The sequence below is a fragment of the Acartia tonsa genome, chromosome 2, assembly GCF_053477335.1.
Source record: "Acartia tonsa isolate MP-2025a chromosome 2, ASM5347733v1, whole genome shotgun sequence".
In the NCBI taxonomy this organism is placed as follows: Eukaryota; Metazoa; Arthropoda; class Copepoda; order Calanoida; family Acartiidae; genus Acartia; species Acartia tonsa.
The window spans coordinates 25,361,214-25,380,767 of record NC_137261.1 but is presented as its reverse complement, the minus strand read 5'-3'; the positions used below and the strand labels follow the sequence as shown (position 1 = coordinate 25,380,767).

The 19,554-nt window shown below is 31.1% G+C and overlaps 1 protein-coding gene across 4 annotated transcripts in view; it reads right to left on the bottom strand.

Annotated features, from left to right (window-relative positions):
* The window catches only part of ACC (acetyl-CoA carboxylase), a 152,192-nt gene that overhangs the window by 47,233 nt on the left and 85,405 nt on the right, over positions 1–19,554 (bottom strand). For all 4 annotated transcript variants that reach the window (XR_013875481.1, XM_080149909.1, XM_080149917.1 and 1 more), the window contains 7 exons: positions 17,846–17,910; positions 15,794–15,902; positions 15,198–15,377; positions 8,431–8,542; positions 7,426–7,745; positions 6,816–6,944; positions 1,973–2,021 (listed from right to left, as the gene is read on the bottom strand). Coding sequence is in view for 3 of the 4 variants with exons in the window: in XM_080149909.1 (XP_080006035.1) it covers positions 1,973–2,021; positions 6,816–6,944; positions 7,426–7,745; positions 8,431–8,542; positions 15,198–15,377; positions 15,794–15,902; positions 17,846–17,910 (964 nt within the window). In the remaining variant the exon portion in view is untranslated. The remainder of the gene's footprint in view (positions 1–1,972; positions 2,022–6,815; positions 6,945–7,425; positions 7,746–8,430; positions 8,543–15,197; positions 15,378–15,793; positions 15,903–17,845; positions 17,911–19,554) is intronic.

Below are 19,554 nucleotides of genomic sequence, written 5' to 3'. Positions count from 1 at the left end.
AAAAGGCCTTGAGGAGTAGAATCAGAATCTTGTGTACCTTTCGAAATGTCTCGTTCCTAGCCTTAGAAATGACTAAAAAGCCAACATTTTTAGTGTTTATTGAGAATTGTCCAATTTGTAGAAGTTTTTTGAGATAAAAATATCCAAAATCGACCCACCCTAGTGTACAGTTGGGTTTTAACCAGGGAGGGAGAAGACATTGGGATTGTAAATTATACTTGTATCAAAAGTTTGGTATGGTGCTCTCTTATTCGTTATCTTAAATATTACATTTCATTGAATCTTGATTTGTTGGTCCAAACTTTGCATACAATTTGTTCAAATACTTTAAACCATTTAAACCTTAATATGCAAAAAAATCTAGCCAACCTCAAAATATTTTCATAGAAAATAAAATCTTCTAAAATAATAAAAAATATTTACCTATGATTGTAAAATTCTTCCTCCAAATTTTAATTAAAATTAAATTATTTAAAAGGCATGTAACTAGATATCATATAATCAAGTTTCAATTAGAGTTTGTCAGATTTTGCGTTCAATTAAAAAAATGTTACAAACAATATCTAAAATTTAAAATAAAGTTGCAGTTTAGCAATTACTGGGTAAATGGTAGGTTAAAGATTCGTTAGTAAAAAGTGTTTAGTAGAACTGATGCTTTATTTTTTTTTTTAAATTTAGGCATGTTAAAATTGTGATAACTTAATATGATAATTCCTGCATTAGTACAGCAGAATCATTACCAAACAATTAGGAATACCATTCCTAGGACGTTTGGACACAATGTTATAAGCAAAGTTTCTCTACAATCAAGTCTTAAAAAGTATGTACTTAATTATTTCCCATAATATTTGTCCTAATCTATGATTTTGGCAACAAACTATAGATTTTACAATTTTCTTATATTTCATTCTATCAGATTTTTACAGAGATGGACGGATGTCAAACAGTTTGAACGCCTTTTAAATCCCAAAATACAGATTTCTGCGATAAAAAATTGGCAGGATATTTTGATTATATTTGGCAAACTTTTATCGTTTCAAAGACAAGAATATGTAATGCAAAAATTAAATTCAATGAAAGAGAGCAAGAGAAGGGTGGATTTATGAGTTAGCTATTTACAAATGTCATATTTCATGAGCCTTATTATTCTTTGTATTTTTGAAGTAAATGAACGAAAAAAGTATATCTCCAATGATGATAAATAATATTACCCCTTCAAAAAATCAAAATTACTTGTTAAAAGATTATGCCACTAAACGAGAGCGCGTGCCTTTAATACTTTGGGTAGCAGTATAATTTTCAGTCCTATAGCCCCTCCCTTTTTGAGTAAATACACACAATAAGTGACATTTATGTAATGGGGGGTTTTTTAATGCAACCATCTCGTAATCAATGTATAAATGGAACTTAGAATTCGAATTTCGATTTGAAGTTTTGCATGAGTGGTCCTTGGTAGGTCTATTTTCCCTGAATCGAACAAAAAGTTTAAAAAGTAACAGCTAACGGCTCAGCCGTATAGCCGTTTTTTGGCTATTTTTAGGGCAAACCTGTCATAAATTACGTAGGAATCAACTTTTTGAAACATATTTTTGCTTCAAATCATGTGAAATGATACAAAAAAACATTTTTAGATTTCTAGTACCAGCAACTACCGGCTTTGAAAACGTTTTGGAGAGGGAAAGAGTATTAACCCCCCCATTATCTCTCCACCATCTTAAGAGATAAATAAGGCTTTTGAAGATTTCTAAATCCTGTCTACATGATGTACTTTTTTCACCTTTTATATTTAGCAGTACCACGTTTCCTACTTAAAGTAAATATTTATAGAATCCTATTTTTCTTATGGTAAAATATTATCGTCCTTTGATATGAATTAGTAATAAATCACCAAATAAAAAAATTCATTAAATCTATTTACAGGAACAAACCTGCAAAATAAGCGAAGCCATTCATCAATACTGACTATTCTTACCTATAGCTCTGGCTGATACCATGCTCATAGTCACAATACTGTTGTAAGCCTAAAATAAACAAATTGTTAGTTTTGAAAAAGAAAATTAACAAACTTAAAATTACATAAATCATTCCTCTGTTTTTTTAAAGCAAAGCATCAATATAATCTAGTCCTAAGAATGTAAGTAATTAAACAAATATTATCCTCTATTTGAGAAGTTTTGCAACAAATTTACATACAATTTTGTTTAGTCTTATGCTTGATATTCTGCTTATTCAGTTCTGAAACTCTACAAGTGTTTATGTTTGTTTGTCCTACCGATGTTGACATCCTTGTTCATATATGATTTTGGCTATGAGATTATTATTATTTTAAATAGTAAACAATGTCCTATGGTATTTTTATTTCAATTCTACAATTTTATAAATTATTTCAGACTTCAGTTAAAAAAGTGTACAAAAATACAAATATTTTATCATATCTTTTAACATTTCTTTTTGTTCTCAAGGTATATAAGACATATCAATGAAAAGGAACCTATTGCAAGTTTTCTGACTGAACAAAATGATTTAATTTCTTTTCCGGACCTCATTTTCTATTCATTTAGTTTTATGATTTTACATTTACAGTAAAAGGAACCTCATATAGTTTGATTTGTTTAAATACCCTATGTATGTGATATAAGTACATAAAAAAAGGACGACTTAATAATCATATGCAAGAATATTTTTTTCATGTAATTTATGTTTTCTCTGATTTTAATGAAAGGGGACTATCCACAAAAAAAGAACAAGTGATTCTAAGCACCTTCCAGCAGTGATTCTAAATGTTTTTTTTGTGTGAATATACTAGGGTTATGTTTAATATCGTTATATCGATTAAAAATTTTTGTTTCACCATGGTTTTATATGAATAAAACTTTAAAATGTTAGACATTTTGTGATTAAATATCATCAAATGTTTTGTTGAGTTAAAACTGCTATGACACAAAAGCAAACTTTTTTTTGTGATAAAAATGTTAATTTAGAAATAGGGATTGTAACTTGTAATATTGTAAACAGTTTTATTAGTGTACTTTCGTAATGATTATGTTTTGGCGTTTTATTTTATTTGGATTTTTGAACTTAAAAAAACATTTGATGGTATTTCCTTCAAAAATAACATTTCAAAGTTTTATTTATAGAAAACCATGGCGAAACTCAAATTATTTAGTTGATATAACGATATTAAACTTAATTCTAGTATATTCACAAAAAAAAACATTTAGAATCACTGCTGGAATCACTGCTTAGAATCACTTGCTCTAGTTCGTGGATAGTCCCCTTTCATCTAATGTTTTCAAATACAGAACACAATCAATTTATTGTTTTATGTTAATAGAAAAGTTTCCTTAATCAATAATATTTCAACTTTTTTGTAGGAAAAACTTCAAGCTAGGATGGTTACCTTTAAATCTAGGATGTGTGCTGTTAAGCTAGACTAAATGAATACTTAGAATTGTGTAAAGTCTGAGTAATTTTCCATGTAAAGAAATTCAAAATGTCTTCGCTTCAACATTTATTTCAAATACATATATTCTAGCTAAATCCAGGGATCTGAAGGGATAATACAATGGCCGATAAATTGATTAACATCCCCAATGATGATACAAAAAATTAACCCCTTTCGTAGATTAAAATTAGAGGTTGAAACGATTGGACACTCGACTTATTGAACCAATCCATCAAAATTTAATATAAGTCTTCAAGGTTATTGAGAAAAAATATTATTATAAAACTTTGGAGATTAGTGTAATAAACAGCATATTATGTCCTCCATCTCTGAGTTATTTAACTAAAGAAGTATTTTGTTAAAAAAAAAACTGAAATAAATTCTCAATAACTTTAAAACCTATGATATTTTGATTAGATTTCAGTGAAAACTCATTCCTTATTTAACAATAATTTTAAAACTCGCTCTAAACGATGATTTTGAATTCTTGAGTGTTGGCTTTTCTTGATATATTCAAAAAATGTAATGAATTTTTTGAAAAAGCATTATCTATAATAACTCAGACCTATATTATAGCGAATTAAAACCAAGTCAAGAATATGAAGAGGATTTAATTATTTATATCAAGTCCAGGTGGGGTAATACTTCTGAAATTGTATTTAATATTACAATCTTCCATTTTCAATTTTAGTGTAAAATTTTAAAAATTCCTTTTGGTTAAAATAGTTTAAAACTTTCCCAGGTCCCATGATACAGATACTCATCCTGATACATTTGGTAAGTATAAGAATAGCTTGCATGCAGAAACACTTGACTGCGCTAAACCGAGATAAGACTAATAAAATAGAATTTTTACACAATTTCTTTAAAACGCATACATTACTTGCAGATTCTTACTAAACCATTTTAATGAATCCTTACAATAAAGTAACGGGATGTCTGTCTGTCTGTACCGAAGTATCTCGCTAACCTCCTAACCGATATGGTTCTTCCTTACAATGTAGCTTTCCATAAATCATAGATCAAAAATCTTAAAACTGGCCATTTTTATACAGTTTTAGTGTCGCCATATTTAAGATACAAGATCTTTACAAAAACGATTACTTTAATAGCATTGAGAGTTTTAAAATAAGTCAAAAAAATTTTTAATATCCAAATTTTCTTTATTAATGCAACTTCTAAAAAATGTTGTAATGTATACATTTTGAATTGTTTTTAAAGCGTAAACTTTGGATTTTAAAGTTAAGAATGTAAATAATTCAAAGGTAAGATGAGAATAACATTTAGAAATAAGGAATTTCTTTCAAATAAACTTTAAATGTCATTGAAATAATCACACATAACGCATATACAGGGCGTTTCAAAAAATCTGCGTTTTCCAGATTTGGGAAACAACCATTAGGAGTACAAAAAAAAAATTATATGTCCATATTCTCTATAAAAATATGCATCGAATTTGTTACAGGCGTTTTTAAATATCTCTTAAAACAACAGCGCATTTTAGAGCCCAAAGATTTCGAAATGTGTGTGTGTTATTGTATTCTTAATAATTTTATGCTATAACGTTGAATTTAATCCTTTTTTTTACTTGAAAACAACATTATAACATAAACTTCAAAATAATCTAATAATTACATTTAAAACTTAATTTAAAATGCCTTTTTTAAAATAAAAAATCAATATTCTTTTTGCTTGGATTTTAATTCTTAGTATTAAAATTGTCATATTCGTTCCTCGCCCCTCCCCCCTTAATCTCTTAATTTGATTGACAGATTATAAGAGATCATCTTATAAAACATGAGTAATTAATGAAAACGCACTTTTTACGAACAATTTCAAACCATGATAACTTGCTTATTTTTAAAGATATTGAAATGAAATAAAAAGTGACTTGTTTTATTTGTCAATGCACACAGTATTAATAGAGATTTTTTCTAAAAATGACTTTTTAATAGAGAAATAGAAAAAAACTAAATTCTGAAGAACCTAAAAAGGTCTTTGCATAGAGCCAAAAAAGAAAATATGTAAAAAAAATTTCATATGGGGACATTGATTTAAGCTTTTACTACTTTGATATTGTACTTTTAAAACAATATGTTGCAAAATATACAAGTTATTTCAATCTAATTGATATCTCATATTCAACATCAAGCATTTTTCCCCTACATGTACCAATCAGTACAGCCGCATTTTTAGAGATATCAAAAAACACTTTAAGTAAATCTGATGTACATTTTTTCATAGAATATGGACCTATTATCCTTTTTTTCATATTCCTTCTGGTTGTTTCTCAAAACCGGAAAACGCAGTTTTTTTTAAACACCGTGTATATACCACGCCAGGCTACAATTGAATCAAGACAAAAGTAAGTGCCGAGCTCTAAGACCTATGTATGGTGAAATTAGACATAAAACTATGATGATTCCAGGTGAATCCAAAATATTTCAGCGGGATCTTTTTGAGAAAATTAGACTTGAAAATTTCAAATTAAATTTTTACCCCCTAGGAGTTGCCGCATAATCATGACAAGAAAAGCAAAGATTATATATTTAAAATTTTGAACAACTTTGCTTTTATGAAGTCTTTCATAGTACCTATCTATATAAGATTTATTTAAGGCTCTGAATTTCCGTGACCTTAGCAAAGCAACTGATAAAAATGGCAATTAATTAACTCCCTTCATGAGTGGTTTCATGAAAACTTTATAAAAGCAAAGTTGTTCAAAATTTTAAATAAAAAATCTTTGTTTTTCTTGTCATGATTATGCGGCAGCTCCTAGGTGGTGAAAATTAAATTTGAAATTTTTAAATCTAATTTTCTCAAAAAGATCCCGCTGAAATATTTTGGTTTTACCTGAAATCATCATGGTTTTATGTCTAATTTCACCATACATAGGTCCCAGAGCTCGGCACTTACTTTTGTCTTGATTCAATTGTAGCTTGGCGTAATACGCATTCAGATGTCTGTCCATCTATTTTCCTCTAAATTTGTATGTTTCTAGCTGGGGAGGGGATAGGTTTGAATCTCGGCCAGACACCTCGTCAAGCATGGCTAAAAGACGATAAAATATCTCCTACTGCTGCTTTGTCAGATGCGCGACATAAATAATTAGTATAGGATAAATGCCTTGGCCCATAAACAAGCACAAACCATACCATGCATAGGTAGGTCGTGCAATCAAAGGGTTGGTTGTCTGTTGGATGTTACTTAACGTAATATCGTTGGGTGTTAGAATATCGCATCACATTACACGCTCTGGATGATCACTTAAAAATCGAAGGAAAATCCAGCCCTTACGAGAAAAGGTAACATATTCAATCAAGTTTATCAATTCATCTCTTTCAGTATACCTAATACAATTATGTTTTACCTTAGCTGTTTCTCCGGCAATCATACCAGCAGCAGCTAAATTCTCCACCCCCAAATCATTAGCAATACCAATAATGTCTGTAATCTTGTACTGATTTCCATTCACTAGTTGTGCTCGCACTACATCTCCCTGAAACATTTATTACAATTAGTGGTTGAAACGCATAGATACTCAACTCAATAAACCAACCAATCAAAATTCAATTAATCAATTAATGTAATAAACAGCCCAATGTTCCCTCCCTTCCTAGGATAGAATATCTATTGAAAAAGCAAGATGATTAGGTACTTAAAATAAAAGTTAACATTTCATTTTTCATAAGCGATTACTTTTAAATTAGGATATGTCCGCACTGTTCTTAACAACTATACAGAGCTTTATAATAAAAATTCTTTTATCTTTTCATAAACACATTGTGAAAATTAGGGTGAGGGGTCCCATTCCTTCTGAAAATAGCTTGAAACCACCACAGGACCAGTAGGTATATTATATACCCTAAAAATCACAACCTTGTCGGTTGAGACAGATTATGGATACATATATTTTTCTGGTGGTTTAGTGATACTGTTAGCTTCGCTACTGAATTTTATTAATTGTAATAATGACCAACCTTGCTCTGGAGTTCCAGATAGTCCTCTGGAGTCAGGTATAAACCTGACAAACCCTTTTCAGGATCTGATTCATCCTCCCAGGCCACCTTAAATTTGTCTCTCACTTCCGATGCCAAACCAATGCGCGCGCCGGAATTGGCGGCCAAGTAAATGCGAGGAATACCAAGATCGCGGGCAAGCTTGCTTGCTTCGCGGAATAGTTTGTCCTCACGTGGCCCAAAACTGCCGATTTCTATGGTGATGTCGTTGGCTATGACTATGATGTCACGTCCACTAGGGAATTCGACTGTTTTCATTGTAAATTTCCAGGCAACCATACCTAAACACATTAAAAATTCAAAATAATACTTTACATAAAACCTTGCCAATTATCTACATGGGTGAAATACCTAACAGAAAATTAACCCTTTGATTAACTTAAATGTTAATATGTTTACAGTTTACATGGCTACCCGGGCAGAACTGATTAGGATTTAGGTTGTTTATTGTTATAGTAATTTTTTTTGATTTTATGACTATGTTTAATTTTTATGCCCAAATAAATATGTTTTATGTTTTTTTTTAAGGCTAAAATAGTATCCCAACCATCTCGATTGATGTCACATGACAGAAAAGGAAGCAGTAGTTAACATTTTAACGTCTCTAGTATGACACAATGTGGTCCAGATTTGACCCAAGCCTGGCCGACATATTCGCTAATACTGAAGGTTTCAGAAATTCATGGAACTTTTATAGATAATCCATCCTATTATATTAAGTAATAAGCTTTTTTCTGTCTGTAGCAAAGGATCTCGCTAACTAACGCACATACATTGTTCTCCTTTACAGTGAAGCTTCTTAAACGTCCTAGGGTGGTTTTAGGCTATTTTTGCCCATCAATATCTCTTTGATTATAGAGCCCCTGGATGCTAGGGGCGCAGCCAATTGTTAAGCATAAAGAGTTTAAATGAGTTTTGAACATAAATTAGCTAGATGTAAATCCTATAAATTAATTATGATTTTACCTATTGTGTTTTCTCCAGGGAATCTCTTGACGCGGATGAGGTTATCCTCATGATCAAGGTCATACTCAACAACATTCACTACTTCACTCTCATCAGGAACTATCAGATTATCCTAAATATTAATATTTTTAAAATCGGACCAAAATAACCAGGGATTATTTAAAAATCAGTAAGTAAAGCAGCTAAAAAGCTGCTTTAAAGCAGCTAAAAAGCTGCTTTAAAGCAGCATGACTGCTATAGATATCATATACTCAAATATGATTCTTAGTGATAGGAATGTTGACAATAACAATCAGAAGTCTAGCTTTAATAGCAGCTGAGTAAATCTCATTTCCCCCATAGCGTTACAGACAAAATGATGGGACAGACGGAAGGTGGTAATTTTGCAACTGAAAACAGGTTCTGGTAAAATAAGTAAAAAAAAGTTTGCTGTGTCTGTTCTGTTATGAAATTTATAAATTTCGTATTTAAAATCATGATTCTCTAACCAAAAACAAACTCCCTGACTTCTTTTGATCCCTTCTTGACCGCGCCAATAGTAAATATAGTATATACAGACAAAATTAAAAGCAATTCCTCATTTTGGGGCTAAACTCAGTTTTATTTTCACACAGGGGAATTTAATTTAGTTCTTTACCCCACAAAAATGCTGCGGAGATTTATTTTGTTTTTTGTGTGTTTGGATTATTTTCACAGTTTTACGAGGACAATTCTGTCAATATCTAGAACAGCCAACATCTTTTTTGTATAAATGTAAAATGAGCTTTAATGATCGAAGTTTTAGTGGATCAAGGCATGACAAGTCTAAATCTAGCGTCCGTATAAACGGGTAAATAGCGTTTTATTAATTTACAGTCAGACTGTCATCCAGGCTTAACCTAAATATAAACTATCAGTACTCTTAAAAACAAGTTGTTTGTCGATATAAAAAGTAAATTCAATCATTTAGAGGATGAGAGGTTTTCAAACAGCTTATTATAGCTTATAAAAGTTTAAATCTCCTTTCTTTCTCTAGAATCCTTTGCCTAATGCCCGAACTAACCCTAATGTTAATCATAATTCAATTTGTTTAACCTCACGTTTTACTTTTACAACTCAACGTTGCCAAGAACATAAATGTTGCCATATTTTCTTATTTTACTTTTATGTATTTTTATTCGTCAATTTGTCTGGTTTTAGATGTAGGGACATAATTTTCCAGGGCAAAATTATTGATGTATTAATCAGTTATGTTTGTTGTTTTAAGCACATAATATCTTTCCACGGAAGCTTTTTATTTTTTGTTTGCGATTTTGACTAGGTATTTTTTTAGGAAATTATTAATTGAATTTTTTTTCTCCAAAATTAACATTTTTAGACAAACTGAAAGTGAGAAGGTTTCTTTATTGTCAAAAAGTATAATAAATTAGCTATGCTGTATAAAAGTAGGTACCTATAATGTTTTATATAATATTTCTTGGTTAAATAGAATGTTTTTGTGTTTAAGTATGTTATTTAAAATGTGAGTATGTGACTGAAGAAAAGTGTTTATCCACACATACAGGGGTGTGGCGCCGGGATCTAAAGGGATAAGTTAATGGTCGAAAGTTAAAAAGTTTGAACACTTAACTAACAAAACAACCAATCAAAATTCTCTAAAGACCCCTAAGTTGTTAAGCCAATAAAATGTTATTAAAATACTTTAGGGACTAGTGTACCAAAATCAGTACATTGTCTCCTCATTTGGATGCGGCACCCAAATCAAATTATATTCATTATGCTTCAGGTGCTTAGATTTAAAATAATTCCCTTTAAGTGCATTGCCACGCACTTATTTTGAAATAAAGTAAAAGCTTTTCCTTAGTTTGTTATGTAATTAGGTTCAGCTTAGGTCAGGTTGTACTAGGGTTAGGTATAGTGGGAAAACACTTCAGCAACTCACATTTTAATTTGTGATTTTAAAAATTAATTACCAGTATCAATTGTTATGAACTATTTTTCAATGCTTGGATTTTATTTGACTTATATTTGTATTTTTTTCAAATGCTTAGTTTAAGCTTTAGCACTAAAATTAACTTAAAGTAAAGAATAAAATTGCAGCTCCACATCCCTTGGGAAAGTGTGTGGAAAACAAACTATCCTATTCCTTGAAATCGATAAAAGATATTGGATACAAGTTTGGATCATTTTTCTCCCTACTTAAACCCCAAGTGGTGGTCATTTAGCACTGATAAACAATACATACGCCAGAGTATTTGGTTTTATTACGTCATAGATTCTAAGAAAAGAGAGATGAGCAGTTGTATACCTTGAGCAATAAGGAGGAGTTTCTTGAGGACCCTTGATGATAGATGGAGCATACTTCGGATTTAAGCTTTTATAGGTCCAAAATTAATAAAAACTATAAATATAGCCTGAACCAGCACAAGATTTCCTTGCGAATGAATTCATAACACAAAAATTAAAACTCTATATCTTCTTTAGTATTTTAGAAGTAACTTGAAAATCGGAATCAGTGGATACTTTTAAAGCTTGATGTTTTGTTGAGGATAGTAAACACATCTGAATTCAGGCTTCCCAGAACCTTTCAACTAAATTTTATATCAATATTCAGACATAAAGGAAACGAAAATTTAGGCATCTCTCAAAAATCTAAAATGCTTTAATTTTGATTTGCATTTAAAATATAGTTACAATTTATTTTAGTTGTAAATAGAATTAACCATAAAGAAGAAGCCACATTTATGCTTTAAAAAGTTGATTTTTTTTCTTTTGTTAATATGCAATATATCATAAATATTCTATCCTTTTTGTCAATTAAAGAAAATATGGTCATATTTTCTTCGTCAAATGCCTTTTCAAAGTCTAACAAGCATTAATTACTAGGCATTCTTAAATGACTTCTGAACGCAATTTATGACCAAGAAAATAACAATTAAATTAAAAATTTTACTATATATACTTTTCATTGTTTAAAAGATTTTTTACCTAAATAGAAATTTCTTTAAAATTTGTTAGGACAAAAAATGTTTGGTTTAAATATACTTTATTTTGCTTGCTAAAATATTATTAAAAACACCACTTCAAATAATTTATGTATTTAAAATTGTAAACATCACTTAACTTTTTGCCAAATAGGATTATATACCGTTATAATACCGTTTGTGTTGCAAAATAAATTTATATAAAAGCAAAATAACAAGCATATTAATATTTAATTCTAAGTTTTGATATTTGTAAATAAATAAAATATGAATTGTATAAGCTAAGCAGTAGTATGCATCATTTCAATTTTGCATTGTTTTATTAGGAGATATATATCAAATGAATATTTTGCATGTACTTACACTTTCATTTTGACTGCAAAAAATTGTTATTCTATTGAATGGCGGATTTTGTATGATCTAAAAAGTTTCTTCATACAATCTATTTTTTTTCGTTTCCCTTAGTCAATTAGACTATAAGTAGCAGTGTAACTGGAATCATGAGTATTAAAACTAGCAACATTATAAGAGTGGGTCGATTTGCAAGCTTTTTGGGATTTTCAAATTAATAACCATTGGCAAGGGTTACTGGGCCAATATAAAACCCTGTCACTGGTTTCCTGGATAGGAAACAGGTTTATTTTGAGTTACGTATGACAAGATCTATATTTCTATGACCGGGCATGTTTGACGGTTCAGCACATAACTTTCATTAAATCACAGCTGATCATTTTTGTGGATTTTTTTGAAAATTACTTTTTTACCCATATTTTGAAAGTTTTTTCCCAAGAAAATCACAATATTCTCACATTTCCAGCTTAGTTATTCTAAATTCATGCAAAAAAGTATAATAAATGACAGCTATAACAAGATCAATAACCTCAATTGGCCATTCTAAGATTTGTAGGTAAAACATAGATCCTAGATGTGATACAAGGTTCCTCTGAGGTTCCACCAAAAAAGTTTAAACAAATCAGAATCAGCAATGATTTTGTACAATGTTTTCATTGTAGTATTAACAAGTAAATCCCTTCTAGACACCAAGCATATGGAGGACTGGTAAAATTATTTCATTACTGAAACCAGGGAAACTTGATAATTAGGGTTCCAGCTACTGCCCTGTCTCACTTCTTTATCCTGCCTGCATGATTCGTCCCTACCTGAATGATGCTGTTAAACTTGCAGTCCAACATCATGGCTTTCACATAGGCAGGTTTACCACAACTGCCTTACAGAGTATTAAAACCTTAATCAACAACAGCCTAAACAATAAGAAACCAGTTATCAGAGCAGTGCCAGTTACCATTTATCTTTCAAAGGCTTTTGACACTATTAACAATGAAGTTCTACTGCATAATATTAATGCACTAGACTTGAATGAGTACATGTAACGTTTTTATGTGAATACCTTAGAGGTAGACAACAATTTGTTGTTATCAGAGGATCTAAATATGCATACAAATCTGCCAAACATGCTGACCTACAAGGAGGGGTCCTATACCATATACTATTCCAACTGTAAATTTCATAAATGCCAACACCTCACTCTAATTACATCTAATTTCCTCTGCTGACAACTCCAACAGCATTAGTCCCCTTTATTTATCCTTATGTCCAGGACATAAAAGCTTACTTAGCAGTTCTTAATGATTGGTTAAAAAGTCAGAACCCATTCATTTCTCCAGCCAAATCATCTACAATAGTCTTTAGTCTTTACCACCTTTTTGAATGAAGCAGGCACTGTAGTCATTGTTGAAACAATACCATAAGTCAGACATCCTTAGTTCTTAGGTGTTACATGTGACAATCTTTTCTATATCAACCATCTTGTTAAGGAGCCTAGAAACAAACTAAACCCCAAAAACAAAATGTTTTAATCTCTCTCCACCAGAGGGAAAGAAAAGTAAGTCATAGTAAATACATAAAAAGCAATTTGCCAGTCCCTGATATTCTACTGTAGTTCCATATTTAGTAATGCCATATGGGACAGCCTACTGTTTGCTGGAAAAGCTGCTCTGAGAACAGCAATCTACTGTCACAACATGAACCAGAAAGCATTCGTTACCAGCAATATTTTACCATGAACTGCAGTAGATCCAAACTCATTACCCAGAACAGCTAAAACCACCCTGTCCCAATACTTTAAGGTTACAATGTTTACCTGAATACCTTAAAGGCCAGAGTAAACAAGAATCTGGTGCAGTTTGTGTCTGACACTGGCAAGAATTTCACACAACCACCATCATTTCAACTGCAACCATAACCCATCAAAACCTTTAAAACCAGCCACAATACTGAACTAACTGTTTCCAATGATGATGAGCAGGAACAAACAATAACACAGGAACTATTTAGACATCAAGTCAGCAAGGAACCAATATTAATCAAGATAGCTTGTCAATATTACAAGGAAAACTTTATACAGAATCATTGCTGATTCTGAAGCATTTTAGATTAAACTTCATTGGTGGAACCTCAGAGGGACATCTTATTACAGCCAGGAACTATGCTATAACAATTCATGAGGCATGCATGAGGGACTTAACAAGTGAGTATTTTTTGAGTTGACTACCAAAACAAACTTAAGTTTTGTTTAACTGTTTAGACATTAATTCAAATAACAACTTCAAATAACTTTTACCCAACTTCTAGACTACAAATCTTAGATTAGTTAATTGATTCTGAAAGATCTTGTTATGTATAATAAAATAGTCAGCTGTCATCTATTATACTTTTTTTTGAATAAATTTAGATTAACTAAGCTTTAAATATGAGAACATTGTGATTTTTTTGGGAAAAACTATGAAAATATGGGTTAAAAAGTAATTTTCAAAAAAATCCACAAAAATGATCAGCTGTGATTTAATGAAAGTTATGTGCTGAACCGTCATACACGCTCGGTCATAGAAATATAGGTCTTGTCATACGTAACTCAACAAAATCTGTTTCCTATCCAGGACACCAGTGCTGTGAAACTTGAAAGGGGTTTTGTAATAAAAAAAAACGGGCGCTCGGGGTATAAAATGTGCCCCCCCCCCTCTTATAAAACCAAAAATTGAAATTCCTTTAAACACAGGCATGTTGCCAATCAAAATGACCGCATTGAAATGCTGATTACGAATCCGCCATTATGCCTTTAATAAAATATAAGTATTACATTTGAGATCTTGTTTACACTTTTTCCATTGTCCCACACTATCACACTCCACAATGGGTGATATTGAAAAGTTGCACATATTCGTATTGTAAAACTGCAAAGTTTCTACTGATATTTAAATAGGTCCCGGGAAATTTATGAAATTATGAGAAATAAACAAGGTCTTCTAAGGTTTACAAACACAACAATAAGAACTTACAAAAAGTTTATTTTTAAGTTGCAAATATCACGAATTACTACTAATTATTATTTCATAGTAATTGCTTTGCCTATTCCTTTATAAAAGCTGATAAACTTTTACACCAAAGAATGTGAATAAATCAACAATTCATATAGGAACAACAAATTGTCTTTATAAGGTTGTTGAATCGCCAGAACCAACTCCTAAAAAATGGTATTTTTAGCTTTTGCAGCAAGGACCTACCCAGGATATGAAAGTAACAAACAAAGCATAAAATTATGTAAATATGTGTAATAACATTATTTTTTGTATGCTTATGTTGAAATACATATCTATCTATCTAGAAATCCGTGCTGTTAAATCTGTTTCAACCCTCCAATTTGGTTTCCAATGTAATTCATTCTCATCAGCTGTCTGTGGAGAGCTTAATAATAAAAATGTGGCTATTTCTGGACAAAAATCTCACCTTTGCTGCATTAAAATGTAGATAATCCTTCCACGCCGCCGCCACATTCAACTTGAACAGCTCTGGGAAGTCGTAGACATAGGTGGTGTTGGCGGCCTGGGCCTTGCTCCTCTTCATCTCCAGGTGGTCCTTGGTCATGTAAGGGGTGGACACAGGTAGTCCGTGCCACGGACCTTTCTCCTTAATTATTATTAAATAAATTCATTCTTCAATATTTTTTCCAAGGATAAAATGAACAATTAATAGTTAGCAATGATTTTAAAAAAAAAATACTGGATCTGTGACAGGCTTTAAAGGTTTTTGATCGCATCACTAAATCAGAATCGAGTTAAATTAAATTGGTTAATTGTCATTTTCGCGGATTTTAGTTAAATATATAATTACAGGATTAATTACAGTTTAATTGGCCCCAAGGTGACGAGGATCCAGGCAAAGAAAACAGGTACTAACTTTTACTATTTTTATTTTATTATGTATTCGGAGAGGATTTTCTTTAATAAGTTATGATAATTGAATTTTCCTTGTTGCTGAGAACCGGTTCTAATCAGTTTTAAAGCCATACTGGAAAATATTTTATATATAATGCCAATACTAACCTTCAAATTTGGAATGCTAGAGAACTTTATGACCCCTGTGTTGGGATCTGTAAATTCTTTGTACATGTGGATAGACAGCATGAACCCGGAATCATTGTTGATACAAATTCTAAAACAAATTTACTCTAAAGCAAAGCTGTTTTATATACAGAAATTGTTCGTATGTCCTTTTTTTACTTCCTGTGACGATTATGCACGTTGTTTTTATATATTTCTATAACTACAACTAAAAAGGTAAAGATTTCCTTTTTTAATGTTTCCAAAACCAGCGAAGTCGGAGTGGGCAAATGCAGGAGTATCTAAAATATTAGTTTGATAAGTACTTCTATACAGGTTCAATTAGGTTAAGATGTGAATTTACAAATAAGCTCTCCGTAGGGGTTAGGCATTAAAAACTCCTATAAAAAAGTTTTAAAAAGGTGTCCACTCCGACGTTTGTCACTACTGCATTTGTCTTAGGGCCTATAATTACATTTCAACAGAAAACTGATAGTCAACTTTTGAATTATATCATATGTTTCTTTGGAATTTTAAAAATCAATACTGTTCGCTCTAATATACACCCTGCTTACATAAACGTTGTCCTTGTTGAATTAAAGTTAAAATTGATTTTAAAGAAAATATTTTACATAATATAAAACTAGAAAATCAATTTCTTTTCCATCAAAATATGCAACTCATGTTCAATCATTAAATTCAATGTATGTAAGAATAAGATTTTATTAAAACTATTTTATTATAAAGAATTTAACATTATTTAATCTTTACATTTCGTATCAACAAAAAAAAATCATCGAGTTAAAAACAAGTATTATTAATTACTGTGGGTGGGGAAAGATAGACAGGTAAAAAGATTTCCCGTATGGCTTTGAAACTGATTATGTATCATCTAGATTAGAACCAGTTTTAAGCCATACAGAAAAATAATGTATTTACCTATCTTATTATGTTAAATTTCTACGAATAATATAATTAAAATCATAAAATTAACACTTGTTTGGTTTTCGTGGGCCTTCGGCGCCAACAAAACTGGAATTAATCTCATAGATTTTCATTTTACTATACACAGAAAGCTGTTTGTGAAAATATTCGATAAATTACCATTACAGAGAAGTATAGAAACAATATATCTTAGGTTACTCCTTGCGTGTTTCTGGTTATAATATTATTATACCTAACAACTCAATGTTGAAACTTTAGTTTATATCAAAATATTGATGTCGTGGAATTTGGGAAGCTACTATGAGTAGTAGCAACACTACTCAATATCTAAAGTTTATACCTGTACATCTAATCTAAGTTTATACCTGTGAGTAACTGGAGAGGAAGATGGACGGGTACGAACAGTACATCTAATCTAAGCCTATACCTGTGAGTAACTGGAGAGGAAGGTGGACGGGTACGGACAGTATATATAATATAAATTTATACCTGTTTATAACTGGAGAGGAAGATAGACAGGTACGGACAGTACATCTAATAAAAGTTAATACCTGTGAGTAACTGGAGAGGAAGATGGAAAGGGCACGTGCAGTACATCTAATATAAGTTTATACCTGTGAGTTACTGGAGAAGAAGATGGACAGGTACGGACAGTACATCTAATATAAGTTTATACCTGTGAGTAACTGGAGAAAAGGTTGGACGGGTAGGGACAGTACATCAAATCTAAGTTTATACCTGTGTGTAACTGGAGAGAAAGATGGACGGGTACGGACAGTACATCAAATCTAAGTTTATACCTGTGAGTTAATGGAGAGAAAGATGGACGGGTACGGACAGTACATCTAATATAAGATTATACCTGTGAGTTAATGGAGAGGAAGATGGACGGGTACGGACAGTACATCTAATCTAAGTTTATACCTGTGAGTAACTGGAGAAAAGGTTGGACGGGTAGGGACAGTACATCAAATCTAAGTTTATACCTGTGTGTAACTGGAGAGGAAGATGGACGGGTACGGACAGTACATCTAATCTAAGTTTATACCTGTGAGTTACTGGAGAGAAAGATGGACGGGTACAGACAGTACATCTAATCTAAGTTTATACCTGTGAGTAACTGGAGAGGAAGATGGACGGGTACGGACAGTACATCTAATTTCTGCACATTTAACCTAAAAAAACAATTACAACTATAGTTTCAAACTGGAATTAATAGATTCAATAAGCTCAAATTTATATCAACCAAAATTCAGTCTTTTGTAGCCGTAAAATATACCGACTTTAAAATTGATGTGTCTTCCATTGGGGTAAGACAATTGATAATAAATTAATTTACAAATCCAATGATGAAAAACAAAATCACTCATTCTTTTTATAAAATTATAGGGTGAAAATTTTGAAAAATTTAGTATAGACTAACCAATCAAAATCAATAAAAGTAAAAGTTTTCGAGCAAAGAATAAAAAGACAGGTTTTAACAACTTTGCGAACTAATGAGTTTACAGTCCAATTTAAATAAACAATAGAAACTGGTTCTATTTACTTTATATCTTTCCCCGACAAACAAGTTTCTGATTCACATAGGAAACGCGATCCAGATATTTATATTTAGACAAAAGATTTCAAAATCTTGAAAATGTTTCTTCTAATTAAACATTTTAATCCCATTAATTTGCATATTGTTTTATTTGCACAATATATACACCGAGCAAATATTTTCCTTAAAATAAAACAATTTTGAATAAACAAACAACAGAGAGAGTAAAAAGATAAAAGAAATGATAAGCTATATTCGACAGATAGCTGGTCTCAAAACAATATTTTTCTAGAAATTTAAAAGGAAACTTACATAGGGTGTTTTTATTTAAAGGAACAAAAGTATTTCTTTGTGCAACACACTTGTCATTAACAAAAGCTACATTGTGAAAAATGTGAGAAATGTTGAAAACTTTGAGGTCCGTTGGACATTTTACCACTTAGCTTCTAAACTATACGTAGCACAGGCCTGGTTCTTAAATATCCAAAAACTAGTTCTTGTGACGGTTCTAACGGTATACATCACATTTTTCGGGTAAAGTATAGTCCCTTTCATGACATAGCCTCTTAAAGGACGTTTCGTCGTATTTTCACAGAAGCAATTAACTAATTTAATCTAAAAAAATCTATCAAAAGCTGCTGTGAAAATACGAGGAAACGAAAGGGACTATACAACATCTTTTTACTATGACCACAAGCCGCGCAGTTTGAATTTTACGATCTGAACACATTTTTTGCACACCCTGGCCTTAAATTGGTCCTGATCCATTATTCTACCAAAATAAGGTTCTTTGAAAAAAACGGTATTTAAGTCATATTTTGTTGAAAACCCAAAAATATTTTTTTGATATAAAACTCCTCTTATGTGAAAAATGAGATATTGATTATATTAAATTTAATAAAAAATTAGAAATAAAAAAATGATATACCTATTAACTTCAATAGGAGAAAATCAATTTGTATTCTATTTAAAGTAGCATAGATAATTCTAACCAGTCTAATGATAAACTACGCAGAATCAGGTTGAAACTTGTTGTAGGAGAAAACTTTACTGATCACATATTGAGTTTCTATAGTTTACATTTTATTAAACTAGCTTTCAATAGTTTTCTGAATAATTTTGCGTCCAAATTATATTTCATTAATAGACAATTTTGCATTTTTAGGCCCCTCAACGGGTCAACTGATTTATACCTTGGGAGGGGGGGGGGGTTGATATAAGGATAGAAGCATAGGTACATTTTTAATAAATTCTAAAACTGCGACAACTCAACCAATTT